We start from the raw sequence: 23,452 nt of genomic DNA on the forward strand, positions 1-23,452 counted from the left end.
GGGATACGCCCGGTCGCCAGGCAACCACCGCGGACTCCCGACGCCCGGGCTCCGGGCATGCTGGGAGTTGTAGTTGTTACTGCGCCACGCGCGGCGTCATGGAGCATCCTCGAGGCCACAGGGTCCGTGTCCCGACCTAAGATGGGGGGGGTGGGGCAGCGCGGAGGCGCGGGACTCGCTGGAGGTGTGGGGGTGTTGGGAGGATGTTGTAGTCCTCCCTGGGACACAGGCATTAAAGACAGAATCCACGCGTGCCTGTTTAAGTTAGCATTGCACCAAGGGACATAGGGACAAGCCCAAGCCCAAGCCCAAGCCCCAGCCCCAGCCCCAGCCCCAGGCTGGCGGTCGAAAAGGGATGGAGGACTACTTGGAAAGAAACTTAGAAGATGGGATTTGGGGACACCTGAATGGCTCAGCGTTTGAGTGCCTTCAGCTCAGGTCGTGATCCCGGGGTCCTGAGATGGAGTCTCGAGTCCAGCTGCCCACAGGGAGCCTGCTTCTCCCTCTGCCTGTGTCTCTGCCTCTGTGTCTCTTATGAATAAATAAATACAATCTTAAAAAGATGGGATTGGAATGGATGGGAAGTGCATTCCTGTCACAGTACCATCCAGCAGATAACCTAGCAGAAAGCAAACCATGGAGAACTTCACTGTTAGTGCAGAATGCCCTGGAGCAGCCCTGGCAGGAGACGGGGACTTGAGGGACAGGCCAGGGCTTGACCTTTTTGGAGCATCTTGTAAACAGAGTGAAGAATGGTATGGACCCACTGAAAGTTGACAGGATGAGGCATGACTGGATTTGTGCTTTAGAACTCACACATTGCCGAGGCCTGGAGATCCAGGGAGAACAGGACTGGAAGCCTTTACAGTCTACAGGGCAGCGAAATGACGGCCTGGATTAGTTGGGTGAGTGCCCGGTCCTGGGAGAGCCCCACAAAGCAGCAAGCCCTGGGTGAGGCCTGGGAGACAAGGGAGTTGGTAGCGAACCACCTCTGGGTTAGCAGAGTGATTGTAACATTTACTTTCACTGGAAGTCAAAGGCTTGGTACTGAATGGAAATAAGCAGGCTAATCTGTGAACACATCCAGGAACTGATGTTTGGGGTGAGGAGGGCAGAGCAGAGCTCACATTCTGAGGCATGAGTATTTCTGGACATAGAGACCCCTGGGGAACACAAACCAAAAGAGGCTTCTGCAGCTTTGGACCCCCATGCCAGAGCCCTCCCACTGGCAAATTAAATCCTGGGGGTCCATGTCTTCCTCTGTGCACGATACCCCCTGCCAGGGATAGCACACCCAAAGTTGTGTACACACCGGAAAGAAGAGGAAACATTATTTAAGATAAAAATTTTATTAAAAATAAATAACAAAAGTGCTTGACTGGCTCCATTGGTTAAGCATGTGGCTTTTGATTTGAATGTAGTGGAGCCCGCCATCAGGCTGGGCAGCTTGCTTAAACTTTCTCCTCCCCTTTCCCTCCCCCTCTGCCCTCCACTCCTGCACAGTATCAAAATAAATACAAAAAAAAAACCACAAACACAGGAAAACACAACAGAAAAACTTATACTTACTAAACTAATGCTAACTTTACAATAAAATTAAATGCTTCGCTTATTGTGGTCAGTGACTGAAAGCAGTCACTAAGGTGTGATTGAGGAATACTGCATTTCATTTATATCCTGTGCATTTCATTCACATCCTGGACATAAAAGACTTCAGCACAAGCAGCTACATTGTTTTAAATAGAAAAACAATTTCCCTTGGGGAAAGTTCCCTGAGGAATGTTAATCTAGTGAGGACCTGCTCACCCCTGGTTACACCTTGGCCACGGGTGATTCCCACAACTAATCTTGGCAGGAAGCACTCTCACTAAAATGTAGTGAGACACTGTTAATGGACGCACATGATTCTTTCTAACTGAAAACTGAGAAGTTTCCAAAAGGTAGACATTGGCATAGGTCAGATCCTGTGTGAAGGCATAATCCCATGCCAAAAGTTTAATCTGAGGTCTCTGCATGCCTGCCTAAGATGCCTTCAACAAGTAGTACGTTGATAATATTTTCCAAACACATATGCAGCTGCATTTTATGTAGGGCAGCCAACAGTTTAAAAACTGAGGCTTCCCTTCCCAGCTTGTTCCTCCACCTGAGGAGCATCTTATGATGCTGCTCCGTCAAATTGTCTGGGTTTTCGTGCTCGCAAGTTTCAATGTCCTTTTCTTCAAGACCGATAAGTCTCATCAGAGATTTCCAGTTCTTGTCCAGGATCATTTCTTCAAATTCATAATAGAGCCTGGTGGTACCTGAAAGAAATAAGAACAAAAAAAAACCACTTTACATTTCTGGGAGGACTGTGTGGCACCTCTTGTCACTACTCCCCAGGGGTGCAATCACAGGTGTCTCCTCCTGTCCCCTGGGGACTGGGCGACAGCTAGCACACCATACCCAGGAGGTAGAAGGTCCTGTGCGACCCCCTACCAATGTCACAGATTGGGTACGAGGCCAGGATACTGAGGTGGGGCCACAGCTCTTGCCCTGCTTATTGCTCATCACTGGAGCTTGGGAGAAGGAGCCAAGGATCCGGGACAGTTGGGGGCTGCACGGGGATCCACAGTCTGCTGCAGTTCACTTGCCCTGCTTCTCTCTCTTAACATCTCTTGATAGAGGCTGTAGGCTGCTCAAGACTGAGAAGGCCTGGTGTCGGCTGGGGACCACGGTTAGGATCTGAGACCTGGCACAAGTTTTGCAACCTATCAGTTTCAGACTGTCGTGTTTTTAAGCCTGGACAATGGGGCGGTCTTGTAGAGCTGCCTGTGAAGATGAACTATACAAAAAGCACCTGGCATGTGGTAGGTCTCAATCTTTGATGACCACCAAGAAGGGCCTATTCATCAAGGGTACAAGCATTCCTACCACCATTCATTCCTCCTTAAAAGACATGAACATATGATAAAATCAAAGCGGTATCTAATTTCTATGAACCCCCCCCCAAAACTCATGTTTGACAAGTGCTGTTTCCCCTAACGTCATTCTTGAGTGTGAAAAAGCGCATCTCAGGTTGGCACACGGTCCTTGGAAACAAGGACACCAGGCCTTGACACATAGGCCAAGCAAGATGAAGGCTTAACAGTTGCTATAAATGAGGAATTCAGGGGCACTTGGGTGGTTCTGTCAGTGAAGTGTTTGCCTTTGGCTCAAGTCATGATCTCAGGGTCCTGGGATTAAGTCCCACATTGACCTCCCTGCTCAGTAGAGTCTGCTTCTGCTTCTCCCCACTCCCTCTCCCTTCCCCCTGCTCATGCCCCACCCCCGCATTCTCTTTCAAATAAATAAAATCTTTTTTTTTCTTTCAAATAAATAAAATCTTAAAAAAAAAAAGGAATTCAGAATATGTACCTTCATTTGATGTATCTTTTACAAAATATCTCTTTGCATATTCCTGTGGAGGGAAAAAAATAAAATTGTTCCAGGAGAAGGAGGCTGAAACAGAACCACAATCTGGTTTGAGGAAGGAGCAGGGTGGGGGCAGGTGGGCCTCTATGGATATGTGATGTCCTTCGAGGAATCCACCATGGGGGCAGAGAGCTCACCGGCCACTTATGTCCTATGGGTCACTGTCCCCCAGGACATGCCCTGGGCCCAGAGGCAGCTCAGTGGTCCCTGCCTGGGCAGGTGGGGAACAGCTCTACTTTGTCACCTGGGGGTGACCTGCTCTGCTCCAGGGAATGCTAACAGAGAGCACACTTGTCCATAGAAATGCATAGTGAGATGCTAGGAGACTCAGATGCAGTCTCCCAGTGGAGGCCCACACCAGCTGCACCCAGCTGCCCATGAGCCGCAGCTCCAAAGCCCACTTCTCCTATGGGGGAGGTCAGGTTCCCCATCGGTGTCAGGCTACCTACTGTGGACATGAAAGCCAGGCCTTCAGACCCCAGCTCTGCCTCGCACCCAGTGCTGTTGGCCCCAGAAAACGACTCCCTGCTCTGTGCACTGGCTGCTTGGCTGTAAAACAGGGTAAGAAGGGAGGTGTCCTCATGGCACAGCCTGAGAGGGAGCCCCCTGCCTCCTGACACTCAGAGCTGGCAGGGCTCCCAGCTTCTGTACTGATTCCTCTCAGAGCCTCGGGGAGTCTGAAGACACTCAGGGGCTGTCTCCCTCAAATGATGCCTAAGAGCACCCAACCCAGGAATGCAGTTTCCACAGTGCAGTCTGCAACCTCTGCACCCATGCCAGGGGGCCCCAGGGTCCACGGCATCTGGCACAGAAGCCCTGGGACCTCTTCCCTGGGACTCACCTGTGCCCTGCCTGTAGGATTCAGAAGCCAGACCGCATCATTCCCTAAACATGGGCTCTGTCCTCCTCCTCCTGAAGAGCCCTACTCCCCAGAGCCACTTAGCGGGTGTTGGTGTGCCAACCCAAGACATGCACGCGCTCAGAGGCTGTGGCGTCATGCACCTGTGGGCTCCTGTGGGTGGAACTGCATCCCCCTGGACACTAGACTCCAAACCTGTGTATGTGACTGCAGCCAGGAACAGGGTTACGGCGGATAGGAAAGTTATGACAAGGTCATGGGGGGCCCACTCCAACAGTGACTGGTATCCTCACAAATAGGGGAAATTAAGACATAGACTTGCACATAGGGAGATGCCACGTGAGGATGGAGGCAGAGGGTGGGGTGACGCTTCCCCAAGGAGCCCCAAAGACTCCAGAGGCCTGGCACAGATGGGCCCTCTCAGCCTCGGGCAGATGCAGCCCTGATGACACGCCATCCCTGGGCTTCCAGCCTCCAGGACACGGAGACAAGGAACACCTGTTGTTTAAGCTGTCCCAGGAAACTCACACAGGAATTGTGCAAAAGCATGCATGGCACCAGTTAACACCGAGCTCTGCACACACTGAGTGCTCCATGAGCACAGGCTGTCATTACTCAGACCCCCTTGGCTGGCTCACGTACCTGTTCCAGACTCTTAAGGGAGGGGAACACTTCATTCTGGTTCTGTGACACAGAGACAGCCAGAGCAGGAGTCTGTACCACCTGCTCTGGAGCTGGGGGGCTCTCTCTGACCACCACATCCTGCAGCTCGATGCCCTCCTCGGTCTCCTCCAAAGGCCTTGGGTGGGGGCTTTCCTCAAGCCCCTCCTTCAGCAACAATGTTTCTATGTCCAGGGCTGGCTGGTGATTTTCGGGGTTCGAAGGGAACAGTATCTCAACCTGCAGAGGGCAAAGACAAAGTTATTTTGGTCACAGCAGCCTGCTGCACATATTCCGAGGGGAGGAGGATGCCAACTGTCTGATGGGTAAGCAGGAAATGTAGATTTTTTAAAAAGATTTTATTTATTCATGAGAGAGAGGCAGAGACACAGGCAAAGGGAGAAGCAGGCTCCCTGCAGGGAGCCCGAAACAGAATTCGATCCCAGGACCCCAGGATCACGACCTGAGCCAAAGGCAAACCCTCAACCACTGAGCCACCCAGGCATCCCTATGCAATTTTAGAGAATATTTCATGGGGTGAAATCCTTGCTCTGCCAGCAACTCCTAGTGGGGGGCATCCCAAGACCCCCCAACTCAAGCCTTTGGTGGGTTGAAGGGGGGGCCCCCAAAGATACAGGCAGATCTTGTTTTACTGCACTTCTTGGGCAATAGTCTTCACAGTACTGAACCCCCAGGCACCCCCCAGCACTAAAGCATCTTTTAAGTAGGGTATGCACACTGTTTTCTGAGACACTGAGCTATTGCACACTTGATAGACTATACTATGGTGTAAACATAACTTTCATACACTCCAGGGAAATGAAAAATTCATCTAACTGGCTTTATTGCGCTGTGTGCTCTACAGGCAGTGGTCTGGGAGCACCCCAGTGTTGTGTCTACATGTGCACATCCTAACCTCTGGTACCCCAAAACGGACCCGACTACAGGAATTCACACTGGATTAATGCAAACCCTAAAGCTGGTGGTCAGTGTCCTCCTGAGAGACAGACTCTGTCTGAGATGCATAGACTCGTGATGAGAACCAGAGATGGGGTGATGCCTCTGCCGAAGAACCAGGGTTACCAGCCCTGACTGCAGAGGCAGGAAGGAACCCCCCACAATAGCCTCTGAAGGAGCCAGCCCCATGCATTCCCGATGCCAGAGTCCAGCCTGTAGGTATGGAGACAAGAGGCTCTATTGCTTCATGCTTCCCAGTGTGTGATGACCTGTTACAGCAGCCCCAGGGCATCACGCAGAGCCTTCTGCCCCTCTCTGCCTTATTTTCCATTCTGGCCTAGACCTGCAGAATTTAAGTCTTCTTCCAGCACATTCTGGGGCTCTAACAAGGCAGGTGCAGATGAGGCTGGGAAGGCAGGGGCTCCCGCGCTCCCGCCCCCGGGATGTCTGCTGGGACTCTGCACCCACCAAGGCCCGGAGCTATCATCAAGCAAACTGCAGAGCAATACTTACAGTGCTGCTTTGTTCGTCCACCCTTCCTGAAGACCAAGAAGAGAAGAAATTAACAAAAAGGGCACCTGTGAGGACAAGGACTTCCATGAGGGAAAGAATTGCTCTGAATTCACGACAAAGTACTTGCCTTTCAACAAGCTGATGAGCCTCTGGTAGAGCCACATACCTGCGGAAAGCATGGGAGGTGAGCTTCCTCGGGGCACTCTGCCAGCACCGGGGGCCCCTGCCTCCACCCAGGCACCCCCATGCGGACACAGCACTGGTCTCTCCCCACCTCTTGGCCCACAGCACCTCGGACATGGCATCTGTAGCCAACCGACCTGACCTGGGCTTAAGACCTGTGTGCCAGAAGCAGGTGGCAGGCAGCCCCCAGTGCGTGAGTTCCGAGCTCAGGCACAAGAGTAAGAAAATAAACACAGCTGTGTTCTAAATGTAAAAGACCCCATCGGGGTCTCCTAACACCGGCTCTCCACTTCTGACCTCCCGATGCGGTTGCTGAGCTGGCTTTTCCAGGACTGACCTGATGTGAATTTATACCTTTCTTTTTATAGCAGTAAACGAGGAGGAAGATGAGGGCGACGACGACGACGATGACGATGATGGTGATGGTGATGACGACCAGCACAAACATTTGGAGGGACCCACCTTCGGGTTTCTTTTCTGGAAGGAGATGTAGCAGAGAATGGTAGAGTAGGGTCAAGCATACTTTCCTTGCTCAAGTGACGTGCTACAGCCAAGTTCCCGCTCCCAGGAGGGCCTGCAGCACTGCAGTCTCTCCAGGCCCCAAGCCCTCTCCCGCTGATCATCGTCTTGAACGTCCCAACTGGGAGGCAGAAAAGGCTCATGCTTCCTGGGTCACAGATGAAGACCCCAAGCTCAGAGGATGTGGGATCCTGCTCAGGTGGCTGGAGGCGGGAGGAGAGAGGTCGGCATCGCCAGGAGTGCAGCAAGAGGTCCTGGTATCCCAGGACAGAGCTCCGGCGTGAGGGGTCACAGCCACCTCCAGCAGGAGGCAGAGGACGGCCAGTCCTGACTGAAGCCATTTTTTGACTCAAAGATTTTCTTTGTGCTCAGGTTAGATCTTTCCTAATCTGTTCTTTTTTTGGGTGTTAAAATATCCTTTAAAAGTGCAAGTCACACGCATCAAATTTTTTTGGTGGAAATCACCAAGCCAATTCTGCAAGGTAAATGGACACACCAACGTCCAAGAGCAGCCTGACAATATGGAGGAAGAGCTGGGGGACCCGGTGCCTTGGACGTCGAGGCCCGCTGTAAAGGTGGGCTTGGCCCGAGATTGCACAGAAGGAAAGCCTCCCGCTCATAGGGATGCTCGCTTTACAACCACCTGACACTGCCTACAGGTGAAAGGGGATGTCTGCAAAATACTACATGGGCTCATTTGTATGTACGTCTGGAAAGACACACTGAACCTGGACCTCCTACCCCATGCCACGCAGAAAACGAAGGCCAGGGCAGCCCCGGTGGTGCAGCGGTTTAGCGCCGCCTGCAGCCCAGGGCGTGATCCTAGAGACCCTGGATCAAGTCCCACATCAGGCTCTCTGTATGAGGCCTGCTTCTCCCTCTGCCTGTGTCTCTGCCTCTTTCTCTCTCTCTCTCTCTCTCCCTGTCTCTCATGAATAAATAAATAAAATCTTAAATAAATAATAAATAAATAAAAAGATTAAAAAAAAAAAGAAAACGAAGGCCAGGTTCACTGTAGAACAAAATCAGAAAGGTAAAAAAACCACTAACTGTCTAGAGGGGAGCCCAGGTTTCTCACACGGGACACAAGCGCTCCAGCTGTACAGAAGCCAGTAAATGATAAATGAAGGGCGAGAACCAGGAGATCCCCCGGCGTGAGTAAGGCACCCCGCCGAGGAGGGGATACTCCCAACACAAAGGGACTTTAGCCTAATTTTGTCAGTAATTACCAACCTTTATAAATACAGCTCACCCCTGAACAACTGAGTTTTGAACTGTGAGGATAACTTAGGTGCGGATTTTTTTCAATAGATATGGTACGGTACTGTACACATTATTTTCTCTTCCTTACAAATCCCTGGATCCCGTTTTCTCTCTAGTTCAAGTTGTTGGAAAAATACAGTACATAGGATACGTGTAACGTACAAAACAGGAGAGAATCAACTCTCCGTGTCACCACTACGGGTTCTGGTTAACTGTAGGTGATTAGTAGTTCATATTTGGGGGGGAGGGGGCAGAATCAAACATTGTACATGGATTTTCAACTGCGTGGGGAATCGGCACCCTTCACCCCATGTTGTTCAGGGGTCAGTTTTAACTATCAAAACTAAGAAAAAACCCTGCCTATGATCCTATATCAAAGCAGGCATGAGTCTTGCACAGACACTCAGCCCAAGTATCTGTACAAGATCAAAGGCTTCGGGCATCACTTGTGCCTGCCTCAAATCCTCATGTCCCTCTACAGACGAGGAGCCCCTTGAAGGCAGGGACCTGGTGCATGGCTTTAGGGATCACATGAAAGGAGAGATGGGAAGGGGTGCTACTAGGCAGGAGAAAATTGCAGGCCTCACGGAAGCCAGCCATGCCACTCCCCACCTGCTCCGTGGGGCACTGGACACGAGGCAGGACATGCCAGCCCACACAGCCGTAGCTCATCACCATGGTATCAGTTTGTTTACTCAAAGAGGTCTGTGAACCATGGCCCGTGGGCCAAATCCAGCCCATTGCCTATTCCTACAAGTCAAGTTTTAATGGTACCCAAACATATCTGTTTATTTACTCTGTCTTCTTTTGCTATGGCAGCAGAATTGAGGAGTGACAACAGACCGTATGGCCTGCAAAGCCTAACCTGTTTCCTTTACGTGAACAGTTTGCTGACTTGGAGTTAAGAGATGACATCAAATTCTTACCTGATGTGTCTGTAGTATCCTGTGTGTTGCAAACTGTATCCCTTGTGGCATTGCACGGCGAGCTGACATGGTCAGGACAACTGAAAAAGTGAAGAAACCTGGAGTATTATTTCTCCCTGCCAGGGTACAGCCCAAAACATCCTTCTCACCACCCACAGGCCAGGGGTTAGAGGAGCCTCAGTTCCCAGGATGGCCCACTAGCTTTCAGGAAATCACTGCCTGGCATCTCCCCAGCTGTCTGGTCCAAATTGGTCATTGAAGAGTAAAGCTCTGTCCCACCCTTTGTGGTGTATTGGGGGAGGGGGAGCCTCCCTGTTTCTGCATAGAGCTGAATGTGACTGTGAGCACTGGCCCTGCTGTAACTGTAGAAGTTAGTGCAAAGGTGAAATGGAAAATGGGACATGCAAGAGAATCCATAGAAACCAGAACCGTAATCAAACCAGACCTGAAAGCAGTCCTTACTATAGACTTGCCAGATACAAGAAGGTACAGTTCAACAGTGTGAATCATATTAGTTTACAACGTGCCTCACAAACAAGAGCTATTTTCTCAGGTGGCTTTGCCACTATCACTGTCCCCATTAAGGTCCTCCCAAAATCCGTGCCCACTCAGAACCTCAGAAAATGATCTCATTTGGAAACAGGGTCTTTGCAGACCTGATCACATTACAATGAGGTCACACCAGACTGCTCGATGACTGGCATCCTTACAGGAGGGAAATTTGTGTTGGGACAGACAGAAGGCCATGTGAAGAGACAGACACACAAACATGAGAAGAGGACCTCGAAAAGACAGAAGCAGACTGCAGGTAAGCCAAGGAGCACCAGGAGTGCTGGCAACATCAGAGGCCAGAAGAAGCAAGGCAGGGTCCTTCCCTAGAGCCTGCAGAGGGAGCACGGCCCCGACTGGTTTCAGACTTCTGGTCTCCAGAACTGTGAGAGAATACACTTCTGTTGGTTTTCTCAAAACTACCCAGTTGTGGCGCTGTTACAGCACCACAGGACATTCACAGTGACGATGGTCATTCTGCTCTGCCACACGGCGCCGTCCAAGACAGCTCTTCCCCCGGGAATCCTCTATTGCTCCCTCCTACCCCCGCTGGGCCCCTCTATGCCCTTGCCCCTCCCAGACACTGCTGCCTGTGTCTGGATGGTCTCCACCACTACTGGGGGCTTAGAGTCTGCAGAACTGTGGGTACGGGAGGGGCCCACGCCCACGTCTCCAGGACCTTTGACACCGGAAGCAGTTCTCCACGCAGTTTTCAGAGTCACAAAAGTAGCCGGGCTTGCACTGGCACTGCTGGTCACGGGTCGCTGTGCATGGAGAGACTACCTCCTGGTCTATTGAAAGGGCAAGGCTGAGGGTCAGTGCGAGGCCAGGGCCGTCCCCTCCCACACAGGCTACGCCCAGCACCTTGGTGGAAGGCATGAACCCTGTCCCGGCGAGGGCCACCTGCTCAGAAACCACCCATACCTCTCCATTTGCCGCGGGCCCCACCAAGGACAGCGCACTGCTGCCCCAGGTGCTGTGTGCATAAAACCTCAGAGGGAGGGCAGCCTGAATGGTTCATGGTTTAGTGCCACCTTCAGCCCAGGGCCTGATCCTGGAGACCTAGGATCGAGTCCCACATCAGGTTCCCAGTATGGAGCCTGCTTCTCCCTCTGCCTGTGTCTCTGCCTCTCTCTCTCTCTCTGTATCTCTCATAAATAAATAAATAAAATCTTTAAAAATAAATAAATAAAACCTCAGAGAGCAAGGATGGCAGACAGGGGACCCCTGCCTCCTGCCATGCTGACATCAACCCCACAGGGGGAAGAGGGGGCCCTTCCGCCGTCCTCAGGTTGAAGAGGACTTCTGCTTCTCTGCTCTCCCCGACGAATGTTTGACACCTGCACTGCAACTCCATCAGCCTACTGGACGGTGACAGCACGTCTGTCTACTCCAGCGTTTTTTACGTGTCTGCTGGTCACCTATGTCTCACCTTTGCCACATCTGTCTCTCCACTTGAGTGTTTTTTCAAGCCTCCTTCCTAATTTGTTTGTTCTGGATGTGATTCTGCATGGCTTATAACATAAATACATTCTCCCACTTTGCAGCCTAACTTTCTAAAAGCGTGGGTATCTTGCAATAATAGAAGTTGGTCATTTGAACGCAGTCACTTTCACCGACCTCATTCTTAAGGTTTGTGACTTTTAGGACTCCCATAAAATGTTTTTCCACTGCCTCGAAGTCATACTCTGTATTTTCTTTCTTTTTCTTTCTTTCTTTTTGTTTTTTTAAAGATTTATTTATTCATGAGAGATACAGAGAGGGAGGCAGAGACACAGGCTGAGGGCAAAGCAGGCTCCTTGTGGGGAGCCCAATGCGGGACTCGATCTCAGGACCTTCAGGATCATGCTCAACCACTGAGTCACCCAGGTGCCCCCATACTCTATATTTGCTTCTTAAAGGCTGACTTTTCACATTTGGCCTATGCTTCAGGAGTTGACTTGTGTGGGCAGCGGAAGCCTCCTGTCCTGCATTAGAGCCTGCTCTGTGTGGACAGCCAGCAACCTGGGCCAGCAAAACTTGAGATGCCACCCTTCCTCCTAGGGGTGGTAGGGGGCCCAGTCACCGTGCCACATACCACCTTCCACATCGATGGGGCTGTCGACTCTTCCACTGGCCTTACGTGAGTATCACACGCGGTCTCACTGCTTCTTTTTTTTTTTTTTGGTCTCACTGCTTCTTTGCACTAAGCCTTAACACATGGAGAGCCAGTATGCTCTTTCCATTTCTCCTGAGTGTTTCGGTAACTGTCAACTCATTAGATTTCATGAAAATATCTGTTAAGATTTTTTTTTTTTTTTAAATAAGAATTGTGGGGGCACCTGGCTAGCTCAGTCAGTTAAGCGTTCAACTGCTGGTATCAGCTCAGGTCATGATCTTGAAGTCATGGGATGGAGCCCAGCATGGACTTTGCTCAGCGCAGAGTCGGCTTCAGTTTCTCTCTCCCTCACCCTCTCCCTCCCACTCTTGCTCTCTCTCTCTCAAATAAATAATACCTTAAAAAATAATAATAATATATAAAAATTCTGTATTTAAAATATACAGCATGATTGAATTATTTTCATTGGGATTCTTCCTGGGAATGCAGAGTCTAAGATCCATATAATGGAGAACTGATTTCTTTAAAACATGGAGTCTTCTTACTTATTATGTAGATTCATGTGTAGATTTCTTTAAATGTTGTTTGTTCACATTAACATTTTATACATCCTTTGCTAAATTTATCTCAAAGAATCCTATTTTTTGCTAATGCAAATAGTATCTTTTAAAAAAAATTACATTTTTTAAAACACTTGGGGGATGCCTGGGTGGCTCAGTGGCTTAGTGTCTGCCTTCGGCTCAGGTCCTGATCCTGGGATCCGGGATCGAGTCCCACATTGGACTTCCTGCATGGAGCCTGCTTCTCCCTCTGCCTATGTCTCTGCCTCTCTCTCTCTCTCTCTGTGTGTGTCACTCATGAATAAATAAGATAAAATCTTTAAAAATAAATAAATAAGAATAAAAAATACAACACTTTGCTGCTAACATATATAGATAAATCTTTGCATATTATTCCTGCATATAGTGTTCCTAAAAATCCTGATTCTGTGTAGACTGACTAAATACATGGCAGCTCTATCATTGCGCTCATCTGTAATAATTCCTTGGGGCAATGCTGACAAGCTGAGTCGAAGCGGGCTATGTTTTAAGAAACAAATCCCACTGTGCCTGGCTGTAGTCCACTTACCCTCTCGGCACCGACTGCACAGCCGACAATTTGTCTCCCCATTTCGGTAGGGAAGGTAGCTTCCAGGTTCACACGGGCTACATACCCCAGCACCATGGTTTTTATCACAGTGTTTGCTGACATAATGGCCTGTGAAGGGGGGGTACATAGAGGTGAGGTGGGGGCCCAGAGCAAACCCAACCCGACCCAGCCCGAGGCCTCCACTTGGGGACCAGCCCTCAGCAATCATTTCCTTGGAGCATTCTAGTCTGACAACTTGGCCACATGTGTCTCAGGAACCCAGGGACTTGATGCCCCTCGGCTTTCAGGGACATCTTGCAGGACACACAAGCAGATGGTTTTCAGCATACACCCTGGAACCCACCTAAGAACCTGACAGTGTCTGTGTGTCTACCCCCAGCCCTCCAGAGTGGGCTGGACAGCTTCTGGTGGAGTTACAGGGGACACTGGAGGTCTAGAGACACAGGTCTTTGACCAGGCTCAGAGGAGCTCTCAGTTCTAGGACCTGTCTCGTGCAAAGGCTGTAGCGGAGTCAAATCACACCTTGCTGGGAGGAAGTTGTCACAAACTGCAATTTGTAGAGTCTGAATTACAAAGTTTCCAGTTGAAACAACTGTCTAATTCACCTCCCCATGAGCTGTGCCTGTGGGGGGCGGGGTGCCATGTGCACAAAGATGAGGACACACAGATGTGCAGTATACAGACAGAGGTGTTAGGAGCGTACAGGGTGAGTAGCCCAGGTAGGATATCTGGTCCCTGAAACAGGTGTCCTGTGCCGGCAGAGCGTGGGCGTGGAACATACAGGTGGTGATGGGTGGGTACAGGTGTGTGGTTGACCCCTGAAGCTCTCACTGTAGTGCGTGCACATCTGTCTGCATGTGTAGATGAAGTGACACAGAATGGGAGGGGGGTGCAGCCCCCACCTGCTTTGTGGAGCTCATTCAGAGTATCCTCATGCAGGTGAGTAAGCCTCCATGAATGTGCTGTACTTAAGGACAGCAGTGGCCCCTGCGCTGCTACAACCAGCAGGTGTCCAGTCACCCCAACGGGAGGGGAGGTAAGAGTATCCAGCCTAGGTATGAACCCCCAGCTTGTCCTCCACCTGCTGTAGGCATCTCACCCAACAAAACAAACCCACAAACCTGTTTGTGTGAAAGCCCTCCAGAGTGGGGGCACAGAGGGGGTGGGTGGGTGCCAAGGAGAGGTCCACCCACCTGAGCCAACAGAGTTCTCCCCACCCCACCTCCAGCTCTGCTCCAAGAGCCCACAGCCTTCCTTCTCTAGCTTTGGAGAGCCACCCCACAAGGATCCAGAAGATACTCTGGGACTCACCGGCAGGGCACTTTTCACAGCAGAGGTTGAGACCCTCAGGTTTATATTCATATTCCATACAATCGGACACAATGGCTGCCATGGGCACCTTCAATCAGAAAGAGGAGACGGGTGTTATTAAGAGAAGCCTCTGCTACAGACGGAGCCACACACACCCTCTATCTGGACACATAGGAGCAGAGAGGTGGACAGTCACCTACCACTTCATGGGGGTGGAAACTTCCTATGTAGTTCTGTGCTTTTGGACTCGGTGTTATGGAGCAGTGTTACTGTGGGGGTAAATGTTCGTTGTTTCCAAACACATGTGGTACAGCCCACTGTTCTGTTGTTGCTCTCACCTACTGGCTCAGCCAGAACTGGATCCTGTATGTGATGGATCCTTTGGGAATAAGTATTCCTTTTTTTTTTTTTTTCTTTTTTCTTTTTAAGACTGATTTATTTCAGAGCACCTGGGTATCTCAGTCGGTGAAGTGGCTGCCTTCAGCTCAGATCTTGATTCCCAGGGTTCTGGGATGGAGCTCATCAGGCTCCCTGCTCCGTGAAGACCCTGCTTCTCCCTCTCTCTCTGACTGCTCCCCCTACTTGTGCTTGTGTGTGCTCTCGCTCTCTCTCAAATAAATAAAATATTTAAAAAAAGTATTTATTTTAGAGAGTGCACAAGCAGGGGAGGCAGAGGGAGAGGCAGAGAACACCAAGCAGACTCCATCCTGAGTGTGAAGCCCAACACGGAGCTTGATTCCCAGGACTCTTGAGATCAAGCTCCTGGGCCCAAATCAAGAGTCAGACGTTCAAGGGACGAAGCCACCCAGGGCCCCCCCCCCGAGTACTTTTTTTCGTTCTAGTTAATCTGTTCAGCAGCCGTATCTGTGTCAAGAAAGCACATCACCCACCGCTTGGGAACCTGCTATCCAGGTGCACACACACTGCTGACTGGTCACGATATGGTTCTAATTTTTTGCATCCTTACTGGTTGGTTTCTGCTCAATGTATCGGGTTTTGAGGTATATTAAAATCTCTTACTAAGTTTGAAATCGTAGACTTCACCAGGCAATTATGTCAGTTCCTGCTCTTGTGCTAGTGCCCCAGATCCTTGCCATTTGCTGAACTCTGCTTCGTAAACTTGCCTGCTCAGTGACATTTATCTGTAACCCCTGAGCTGCTGCTCATGGCACCTCCAGCCACACACAGAACTAGCAAGACTCTGCTGGACTGTGACAATGCCACTCCCGCCACCCCTAGGTGAGAAGGACCTGCCATCTACTTTCACTCCGTTCACTTCCCACCTACCTTTTGTGCTACCTACTTTTAGGCAGAGCTCTTAAAAACACCACATCCCCATATTTTCCCTTCTACTCCAACCCGATCCTTCAGAAAGTTCAATCTATTTGTAGGTATTGGACCCCCACCGTCTTTAAGTTTACTTCTGCCTTCTTACATTGTGTTTTTAATATTCCACTTTCTCTTGGATTCTTTTTATCTTTCTTTCCTGGCTTTTGCTTCCTTTATTCCCTTCTCCACATCCCTTTTTTTCTGTTCCCCTCACTGGAACACTAATTAGGTTGTTTTCAGTTTTTACTGCTTTAGGTTACATTTTACCTGGGGCAAAACAATAAAGTAACACAAAATATTTAGATGGGCTTAAGGAAGAAAATGTCTGCAACCTCTACAATGGTAACTGGTTCAGGCAACAATCTATCAATGAACGCACTTGGTGAATGAAAAGCTCCTGGGAAAACAGGATAGTTACCTAGTCTCAAGGCAACTCCCAGCAAGATACCTGGTAATTACAGAGGCAGAAAATACTAACCGTACAGTGAAGAGAGCTGGCGAACAGCACCTGAACTGTCACCAAAGTCACCATTGGCAGGGAAAGGGTGTCATGGGTCATGTGCCTAGGAGATGCTGCAGCTGCAAGGACAGAGTCCCTTCTACGGTAGAGAAGACTGAGAACTCAGCCTGAGGACGTCAGTGGGACAGGTGACCTGAGGAGGGCACAGCTTCAACGTTCGCCCTGGGCACCCCCTGGTTCTGAGCGTGGAGGGCAGACACTAGTTAACTACCAGTCTGTGCTATTTAATTTTATTTTGCGGGCTTTTTCTTTTCTTTTCTTTTTTTTGGGGAAGGGGGTATATCATTTTTTATTTTGTGGGCTAGCACGCATGCCACTTAAAAGTAACCGCCTGAAAGTGTACACTATGGTGGCATCCAGCCCTTTCACACTGTTGCACAACCATCTGGAATGTTTTGGTACTTCAAAAGTCCAAAGGTATTTCAAAATGAAACCTGAAAAATTAAAAGCCTTGTTAAAAAAAAAAAATCTCAAAACAAGAGGAAAGCTTTAAAAAAAAAAAAAGACTTTATTTATTTATTCATGAGAGACACATAGAGAGGCAGAGACACAGGCAGAGGGAGAAGCAGGCTCCACACCGGGAGCCTGACGTGGGACTCGATCCCGGGACTCCAGGATCACGCCCTGAGCTGAAGGCAGATACTGAACTGCTGAGCCACCCAGGCGTCCCAGCAGCTTTCGTTTCTGGAACTCTCTCTGGCAAGAACATAATGGGAGGCCATTTCTTCCCTCCTGCCAAGGTTTTATCAGCTCAGCCCGCAAGGGGGTGCCCCGCGAGGGCAGATGACACTAGAAGAAGTAGGGACTTGCCCTCCCCATGTCAAGCCAGTGTCAGGCCACATGTCCAGCCCCCTCTGCTGGCCTGCCCACTTCCTCTGCTGGCGGGTGCTGCCAAGCCCCCAGCTCTTGGAGCCCGGAAACAGTACTTCAACCCACAGCCAGAACCAGAGCAGGGGCAGGAGGGTTGGTGGTTTCAGCTGTACCCCTGGTGGCCCATCGTCTGTACCCTGATGACTCGGGACAAGGGTGGATGGAGGTAACATCCCAGCCCCCCTCCAACTCAGCACAAGAGCATGATGCAAGATTTAAAAAAAACTGAATCAGTCGACTGCTCCCAGCTTTGGTGAGTAAGTTTTTCCCGGAAATTGAGTTGGGATAGGAAAGCAGGCAGGCTCTGATCAAGTGCTAGGTCCCCAGGTCCCCGGAGGGTTGGTGGTTTCAGCTGTACCCCTGGTGGCCCATCGTCTGTACCCTGATGACTCGGGACAAGGGTGGATGGAGGTAACATCCCAGCCCCCCTCCAACTCAGCACAGGAGCATGATGCAAGATTTAAAAAAACTGAATCAGTCGACTGCTCCCAGCTTTGGTGAGTAAGTTTTTCCCGGAAATTGAGTTGGGATAGGAAAGCAGGCAGGCTCTGATCAAGTGCTAGGTCCCCAGGTCCCCTTTCATCTTTATTTAAAATGTTTTCATTTTGGGCAGCCAAGGTAGTTCAGCGGTTTAGTGCCACCTTCAGTCCAGGGCCTGATCCTGCAGACTCAGGATCGAGTCCCGCATCAGGCTCCCAGCATGGAGCCTGCTTCTCCCTCTGCCTGTGTCTCTGCCTCTCTCTGTCTCTCTCTCTCTCTGTCTCTCATGAATAAATAAATAAAATCTTTAAAAATAAAATGTTTTCATTTTAAATTCATGCTATTTCAGCCTGGATTTTTTTTGGTGGCGGGCGGGGGTGGGGCGGCGACACGGATTTTTCATTTTCAAGAAAGTATTACCTCGTATTCTGAGTTTTTTTGGTAGATTTTTCTAAAGATTATATTCATTTATTCATGGGAGAAACAGAGAGAGAGGTAGAGACACAGGCAGAGGGAGAAGCAGGCTCCATGGAAGGAGCCCGATGTGGGACTTGATCCTGGGACTCCAGTACCATGCCCTGGGCCAAAGGCAGGTGCCAAACCACTCAGCCACCCAGGGATCCCCTTTTTGGTTCCTTTTTGGTAGATTTTATACCAGACACGTGCCGGACTCCCCACCTCCTAGACCTCCGTGCAGGTGACTAAGGGGTCCCCAGGTCCCCAGCTGTGGCCCACCTACCAGCAGCAATCCCCCACCCCACAAGGCTCGCCCCAGCCATGGGTCCCCCTGCTCCCTGCACCACCCCCACCCCCACCCCCAGGCTCCCTCCAGCAACTGCTCAGGCTGAGGCTCAGTCCCCTCCAGCCCCTTTGCTTCTGTACCAAGAAATCACTAAAGAATTGTCCACTAGACAGACACGCAATGCCATGTGGGAACCGCAACCACGTGGAAAAGCCCTGAAGAGCCTGCAAGAGGGATCCCTGGGTGGCGCAGCGGTTTAGCGCCTGCCTTTGGCCCAGGGCGCGATCCTGGAGACCCGGGATCGAATCCCACGTCGGGCTCCCGGTGCATGGAGCCTGCTTCTCCCTCTGCCTATGTCTCTGCCTCTCTCTCTCTTTCTCTCTGTGACTACCATAAATTAAAAAAAAAAAAAAAAGAGCCTGCAGGAAGTGAAGTGCTTGTGTGAACGAGAACATGCCACCAATAGGAAGTGAGCGTCTTCTTCACGGCCACCCCAGCCTCCCAGACTGAAAGGTCCTGGGAGGGGTCCTGAGAACCCTGAGCCAGGCAGAGGAGAAAAGAGGCATTTCTCCTGCACTGTCACAATCAGACTGGCAGGCTAATTCCAGAAGCTGCAGATTTGAAGTTCTCCCCGCCCTAAAGCTTCAGCATTTGTGACAAGAAACTGATGAAAGGGGCGCCTGGGTGGCTCAAGTCAGGATCCCAGGGTCCTGGGATGGGTCCCCTCAGCAGGTTCCCTGCTCAGTGGGGAGGTTTGCTTCTCCTTCTCCCTCTTCTCCTCTCTCGCCTCTCCCCTCGTGGCTGCTCCCCCTCCTTCAAATAAATGTTAAAAAAATAAAATAGGGGCAGGCCCGGTGGTGCAGCGGTTTAGCACCGCCTGCAGCCCAGGGTGTGTGATCCTGGAGACCCGGGATGAGTCCCACGTGGGCTCCCTGCATGGAGCCTATTTCCCCCTCTGCCTGTGTCTCTGCCTCTCTCTCTCTGAATGAATAAATAAATCTTAAAATAATAATAATAATAATAAAATAAAATAAAACTGATGGAAGAATGTACCCTGAATAAGCACCAACCACCATATTTTGAAGCATGACCCACCAGTCTCATGGGCTAAAAGGCTCTCTGCTTTTGCAGAGAGAAGGAAACCATTGACAAAATGAAGTGCCCATCTACTGAATTGGAGAAAATACTTGCAAACGATAAATCCAACAAGGGCTTAACATCCAAAACATGTAAAGAACTCATACAAACTCCATTAAAACAAAACAAAAACAAAAACAAAATCAGGTTAAGAGATGGGCGGAGGAACCAAGTAGACTTTTTTCTAAAGGAGACACAGATGATCAATAAGCCCACAAAAAATGCTCAGCATCACTCATCAGGGAAATGCAAATCAAAACCACAATGAGATGATACATGACACATATATGATCTCGGGGTCCTGAGATCGCGTCTCACATCGGGTTCCCCGCAGGGAGACTGTTTCTCCCTCTGCCTATGTCTCTGCCATCTCTCATGAATAAACAAATAAAATTTTTAAAAAGAAAGAAAGAAAGAAAGAAATTAAAAGATCTGGAAGTACAAACTTCCAGTTATAAAACAAGGAAGTCATGGGGACGAAACATAGGATGTAAGGTACAGGACGGTGACAGTTACAGGTGGTAACTAGGCATTGTTATGATCATTTTGTAACAGATATAAATGTTGAATTACTATACTGTACACCTGAAACTAACATAATATTGTATGTCAACTACTATTAATAAAACAGAAAAGCAAAATTCACAATAAAAAAGGAAAAAAAAAAAGCGTCCCTGGGTGGCTCAGGGGTTTGGCGCCGGCCTTCGGTGGATGGTGTAATCCTGGAGTCCCAGGAATGAGTTCCACCCACATCAACCTTCCAGCATGGAGCCTGCTTTGCCTGTGTCTTTGTGTCTTTGCCTCTCTCTCTCTGTGTCTCTCATGAATAAATGAAATTTTTTTTTTTAAAAAGGGAAAAAAAGGTGTTAGGTACGAATGCCCTCCAGGCAGAAGACGCCAAGACTGGACTGCACCCAGGAATACCAAACAACCTCAAACTGACAGACTGTCCGTTATTTAGGAGCACTAAAATGGGGCGGGGGGTGGGGGTGCACATGCAGTTAAGCACCCAACTGTTGGTTTCCACTCAGGTCATGATCTCTCAGAGTTGTGAGATAGAGCCTTATGACAGGCTCTGCACTCAGCTCTCTCTCCCCCACCTTATACTTTCTAAAATAAGCAAAACCTTTTTAAAAAGTAAATCAAAAAAAAACAACAACAAAAAAACAAAACAAAACAAAAAAAAAAAAACAAAAAAAAAAAGTAAATCAATGGCACGTCTGGGTGGCTCCGTGGTTAAGCGTCGCCTTCAGCTCAGGGCATGATGCTAGAGTCCCAGGACCGAGTCCCGTATCAAGCAACCTGCATGGAGCCTGCTTCTCCCTCTGCCTGTCTCTCTCTCTCTCTCTCATGAATAAATAAATAAAATCTTAAATAATAATAATTAAAAAAAAAAAAAACAGAAAAGCATCCTTTCTCAGGGAGAAAAACAGCAACGCTGTAGCCAAACTCGGCAAATGGCCGGGTGCAAAGAGCCTAGGCCTCATCCTTTGCAGGCTCGAGGAGTACCGTCGGCGAGTAATCAGTCTCTAGTGCCTTTTCAGACCAACACTCAGAGGCGGAGAACACTGATTTTGTGCCTGAGGCTCTCCGACACTTGATCAAAATCTTCAGGGACGCCTGAGTGGCTCAGCGGTTGAGCATCTGCCTACGTTCCGGGCTTCATGGTGTGTGGGGGATCGAGGCCCACACCGGGCTCCTTGCAAGCAGCCTGCTACCTTCTCTGCCTCTCTCTCTATCTTCATGAATAAATAAATAAATAAAATCTTAACAAAAAAGAAATCATCGCATCGCTACGACGCCATTTCTGCCAAGATCATTTTTAGCAAATGACGCAACTTTGAGCTAAAGATTCTGCCTGGCGTGGGCCTGGAGGCGCAACGGTTAAGCGCATGTGCCTCCGGCTCCGCGCGTTGTCCCGGGGTACCGCGAACCAGCGCGCCTCTCCCCAATAAATAACGTCTTAAAAAAAAAAAAGAATGCACGGCGGCGCAGCTCCGGCCCCGGGCGAAAACCCGAGGGAGACCTACCGACACCCCCTCCCTACCTGGGCGCCCGGGGCGCGCTGAGTCACCGCCGCCCAGCCAGGCCGGGGAGCCCGCTCCCGCCCCGCCCGGACCTGGCCCCGAGCCCCCGCCGCGCACCCCGAGCACCCCCCCGCGCGCCCCGAGCACCCCCCCGCGCGCCCCGAGCACCCCCCGCGCGCCCCGAGCCACCCCCGCGCGCCCCGAGCCACCCCCGCGCGCGCCCCGAGCCAACCCCGCGCGCGCCCCGCGCACCCCCCGCGCGCCCCGAGCCCCCCGCTGGCCTCGGCGGGCCCCGGGAGCCGAGCGGTGCTCACCCGGACCTTGAGGAGCAGCAGCAGGGGACAGACGGCCCACGCCCGCCCCAGGACGCGCCATTCGGGAAGCATCGCTGGTCACGGACGACGACGGCGAAGCGCGCTCCGGGCGCCTGCTTTATAGCCTCCTCCGGTGGGCGGGGCGGCCCAGAAATAAAAATTTCCGCCGTTTTTTGTTTTTTTGTTTTTTTTTTTGGTCCGGGGAGGAGCCAGTGGCCCTACAGCCCAAGAACAGGAATTCCCCTCCCTGCTCACAGCCTCTTGGCTCGTCCTACCAGAACTTTCCAGCCGGGGTGACCAGGAGGCGGTGCCACCTAGTCCCATTCATTCGTAAAAGGACGTGTAATTAGGCAAAAGAAACCGTCTTTGGGATCCTGACGGGGGTGCTCAGTGGGTTAAGCATCTACCTTCAGCTCAGGTCAGGATTCCAGAGTCAGGGGATCGGGCCTGTCTTGGGGCTCCCTCTGCCCCTCCCCCCTGCTCCTGCCTGCTCTCTCTCTCTCTCTCTCTCTCTGCCTCAGATGAATAAATCCTGTAAAAAAAAGAAAAAAAAAAAAAAAGAAAAGAAACTGCACTTAGAGTGAAAAGTGAGCAGACAAGACAGGCCCTGGGGAACGACCCTGTGTAGATTTGCTAGGCTGCCATAGCACAGTGTGTGCCAAACCACACGCTGGCTGGTTTAAACAGAAATTCATCCTATCTCAGTTCTGGAAACCGGAAGTCTGACAAGGAGACATTCAGCAGGGCTGTTTCCTTCTGAGCCACAGATTGTTTGCAGTCTCCGCCCAAGCATGTGGTAATGTCAGCTAATTTTTCCCACTCCTTGCTTACAGAAGCATCACCCCATTTCTGTCTTCATCCTCACACAGTGTTCTCCCACTGTGCGTGTCTGTGTCCGAATTTCCCCTGTTATTTATTATTATTATTAATATTATCATTTTTTTTAAAGATTTTATTTATTCATGAGAGACACAGAGACACAGACAAGAGAAAGAAGCAGGCTCCCCACAGGAGCCCGATGCAGGACTCGGTGCCCAGACCCGGATCATCCCCTGAGCCAAAGGCCACCCAGGCATCCCCATTATCATTATTTTTAAGTAGGCCCCACCGCCCAATGAAGGGCTTGAAGCCATGACCCTGAGATCAAGACCTGAGCTGAGATTGAGTCAGATGCTGGGACAGCCCGAGTGGCTCAGTGGTTTAGTGCCGCCTTCAACCCAGAAGGCGTGATCCTGGAGACCTTGGATAGAGCCCCAGGTGGGGTTCCCTGCATGGGGCCTGCTTCTCCCTCTGCCTATGTCTCTGTGTCTCTCATGAATAAATGGATACTCTTTTTTTTTTTTTAAGATTTTTATCTATTTATTTATTTATTTATTCATGAGAGACAGAGAGAGAGAGAGAGAGGCAGAGACACAGGCAGAGGGAGAAGCAGGCTCCATGCAGGGAGCCTGATGCAGGACTCGATCCTGGGTCTCCAGGATCAGGCCCTGGGCCAAAGGCAGATGCTCAACCACTGAGCCACCCAGGCTGCCCTAAGTGGATAAAATCTTAAAAAAAAAAAAAAAAAATCAGTGCTCAACTGACTGAGCCACCCCG

At 50.4% G+C, this 23,452-nt stretch overlaps 1 protein-coding gene and 1 long non-coding RNA gene across 6 annotated transcripts; one reads left to right on the plus strand and one right to left on the minus strand.

Moving 5' to 3' along the window:
* Positions 1 to 13: 13 nt before the first annotated feature.
* LOC119864242 lies at positions 14 to 3,234 on the plus strand. The gene is made up of 3 exons (XR_005373529.1): positions 14 to 122; positions 745 to 905; positions 2,662 to 3,234. It is a non-coding gene; the product is annotated as an uncharacterized LOC119864242 (long non-coding RNA).
* LOC100688321 (tumor necrosis factor receptor superfamily member 26-like) lies at positions 1,544 to 22,037 on the minus strand. 5 transcript variants are annotated; one of them, XM_038563610.1, is made up of 12 exons: positions 21,857 to 22,037; positions 14,438 to 14,525; positions 13,106 to 13,234; positions 10,559 to 10,670; positions 9,331 to 9,410; positions 6,977 to 7,099; positions 6,567 to 6,605; positions 6,440 to 6,465; positions 4,952 to 5,209; positions 3,900 to 3,999; positions 3,394 to 3,436; positions 2,223 to 2,300 (listed from the first exon to the last, which is right to left on the minus strand). In XM_038563610.1, exons 1-10 carry the CDS (start codon positions 21,926 to 21,928, stop codon positions 3,922 to 3,924), a joined length of 1,005 nt encoding a protein of 334 aa, XP_038419538.1. In that variant the 5' UTR covers positions 21,929 to 22,037; the 3' UTR covers positions 2,223 to 2,300; positions 3,394 to 3,436; positions 3,900 to 3,921. The 5 variants fall into 5 exon arrangements, with proteins under 5 accessions (XP_038419537.1, XP_038419535.1, XP_038419536.1 ...); XM_038563609.1 differs by lacking the exon at positions 3,900 to 3,999 and having other exon boundaries at positions 1,544 to 2,300; positions 21,863 to 22,019; XM_038563607.1 differs by lacking the exon at positions 3,900 to 3,999 and having other exon boundaries at positions 1,544 to 2,300; positions 21,857 to 22,017.
* Between the last annotated feature and the right edge of the window lie 1,415 nt (positions 22,038 to 23,452).

This window comes from Canis lupus, chromosome 18, assembly GCF_011100685.1.
Source record: "Canis lupus familiaris isolate Mischka breed German Shepherd chromosome 18, alternate assembly UU_Cfam_GSD_1.0, whole genome shotgun sequence".
NCBI classification, from domain to species: domain Eukaryota; kingdom Metazoa; phylum Chordata; class Mammalia; order Carnivora; family Canidae; genus Canis; species Canis lupus.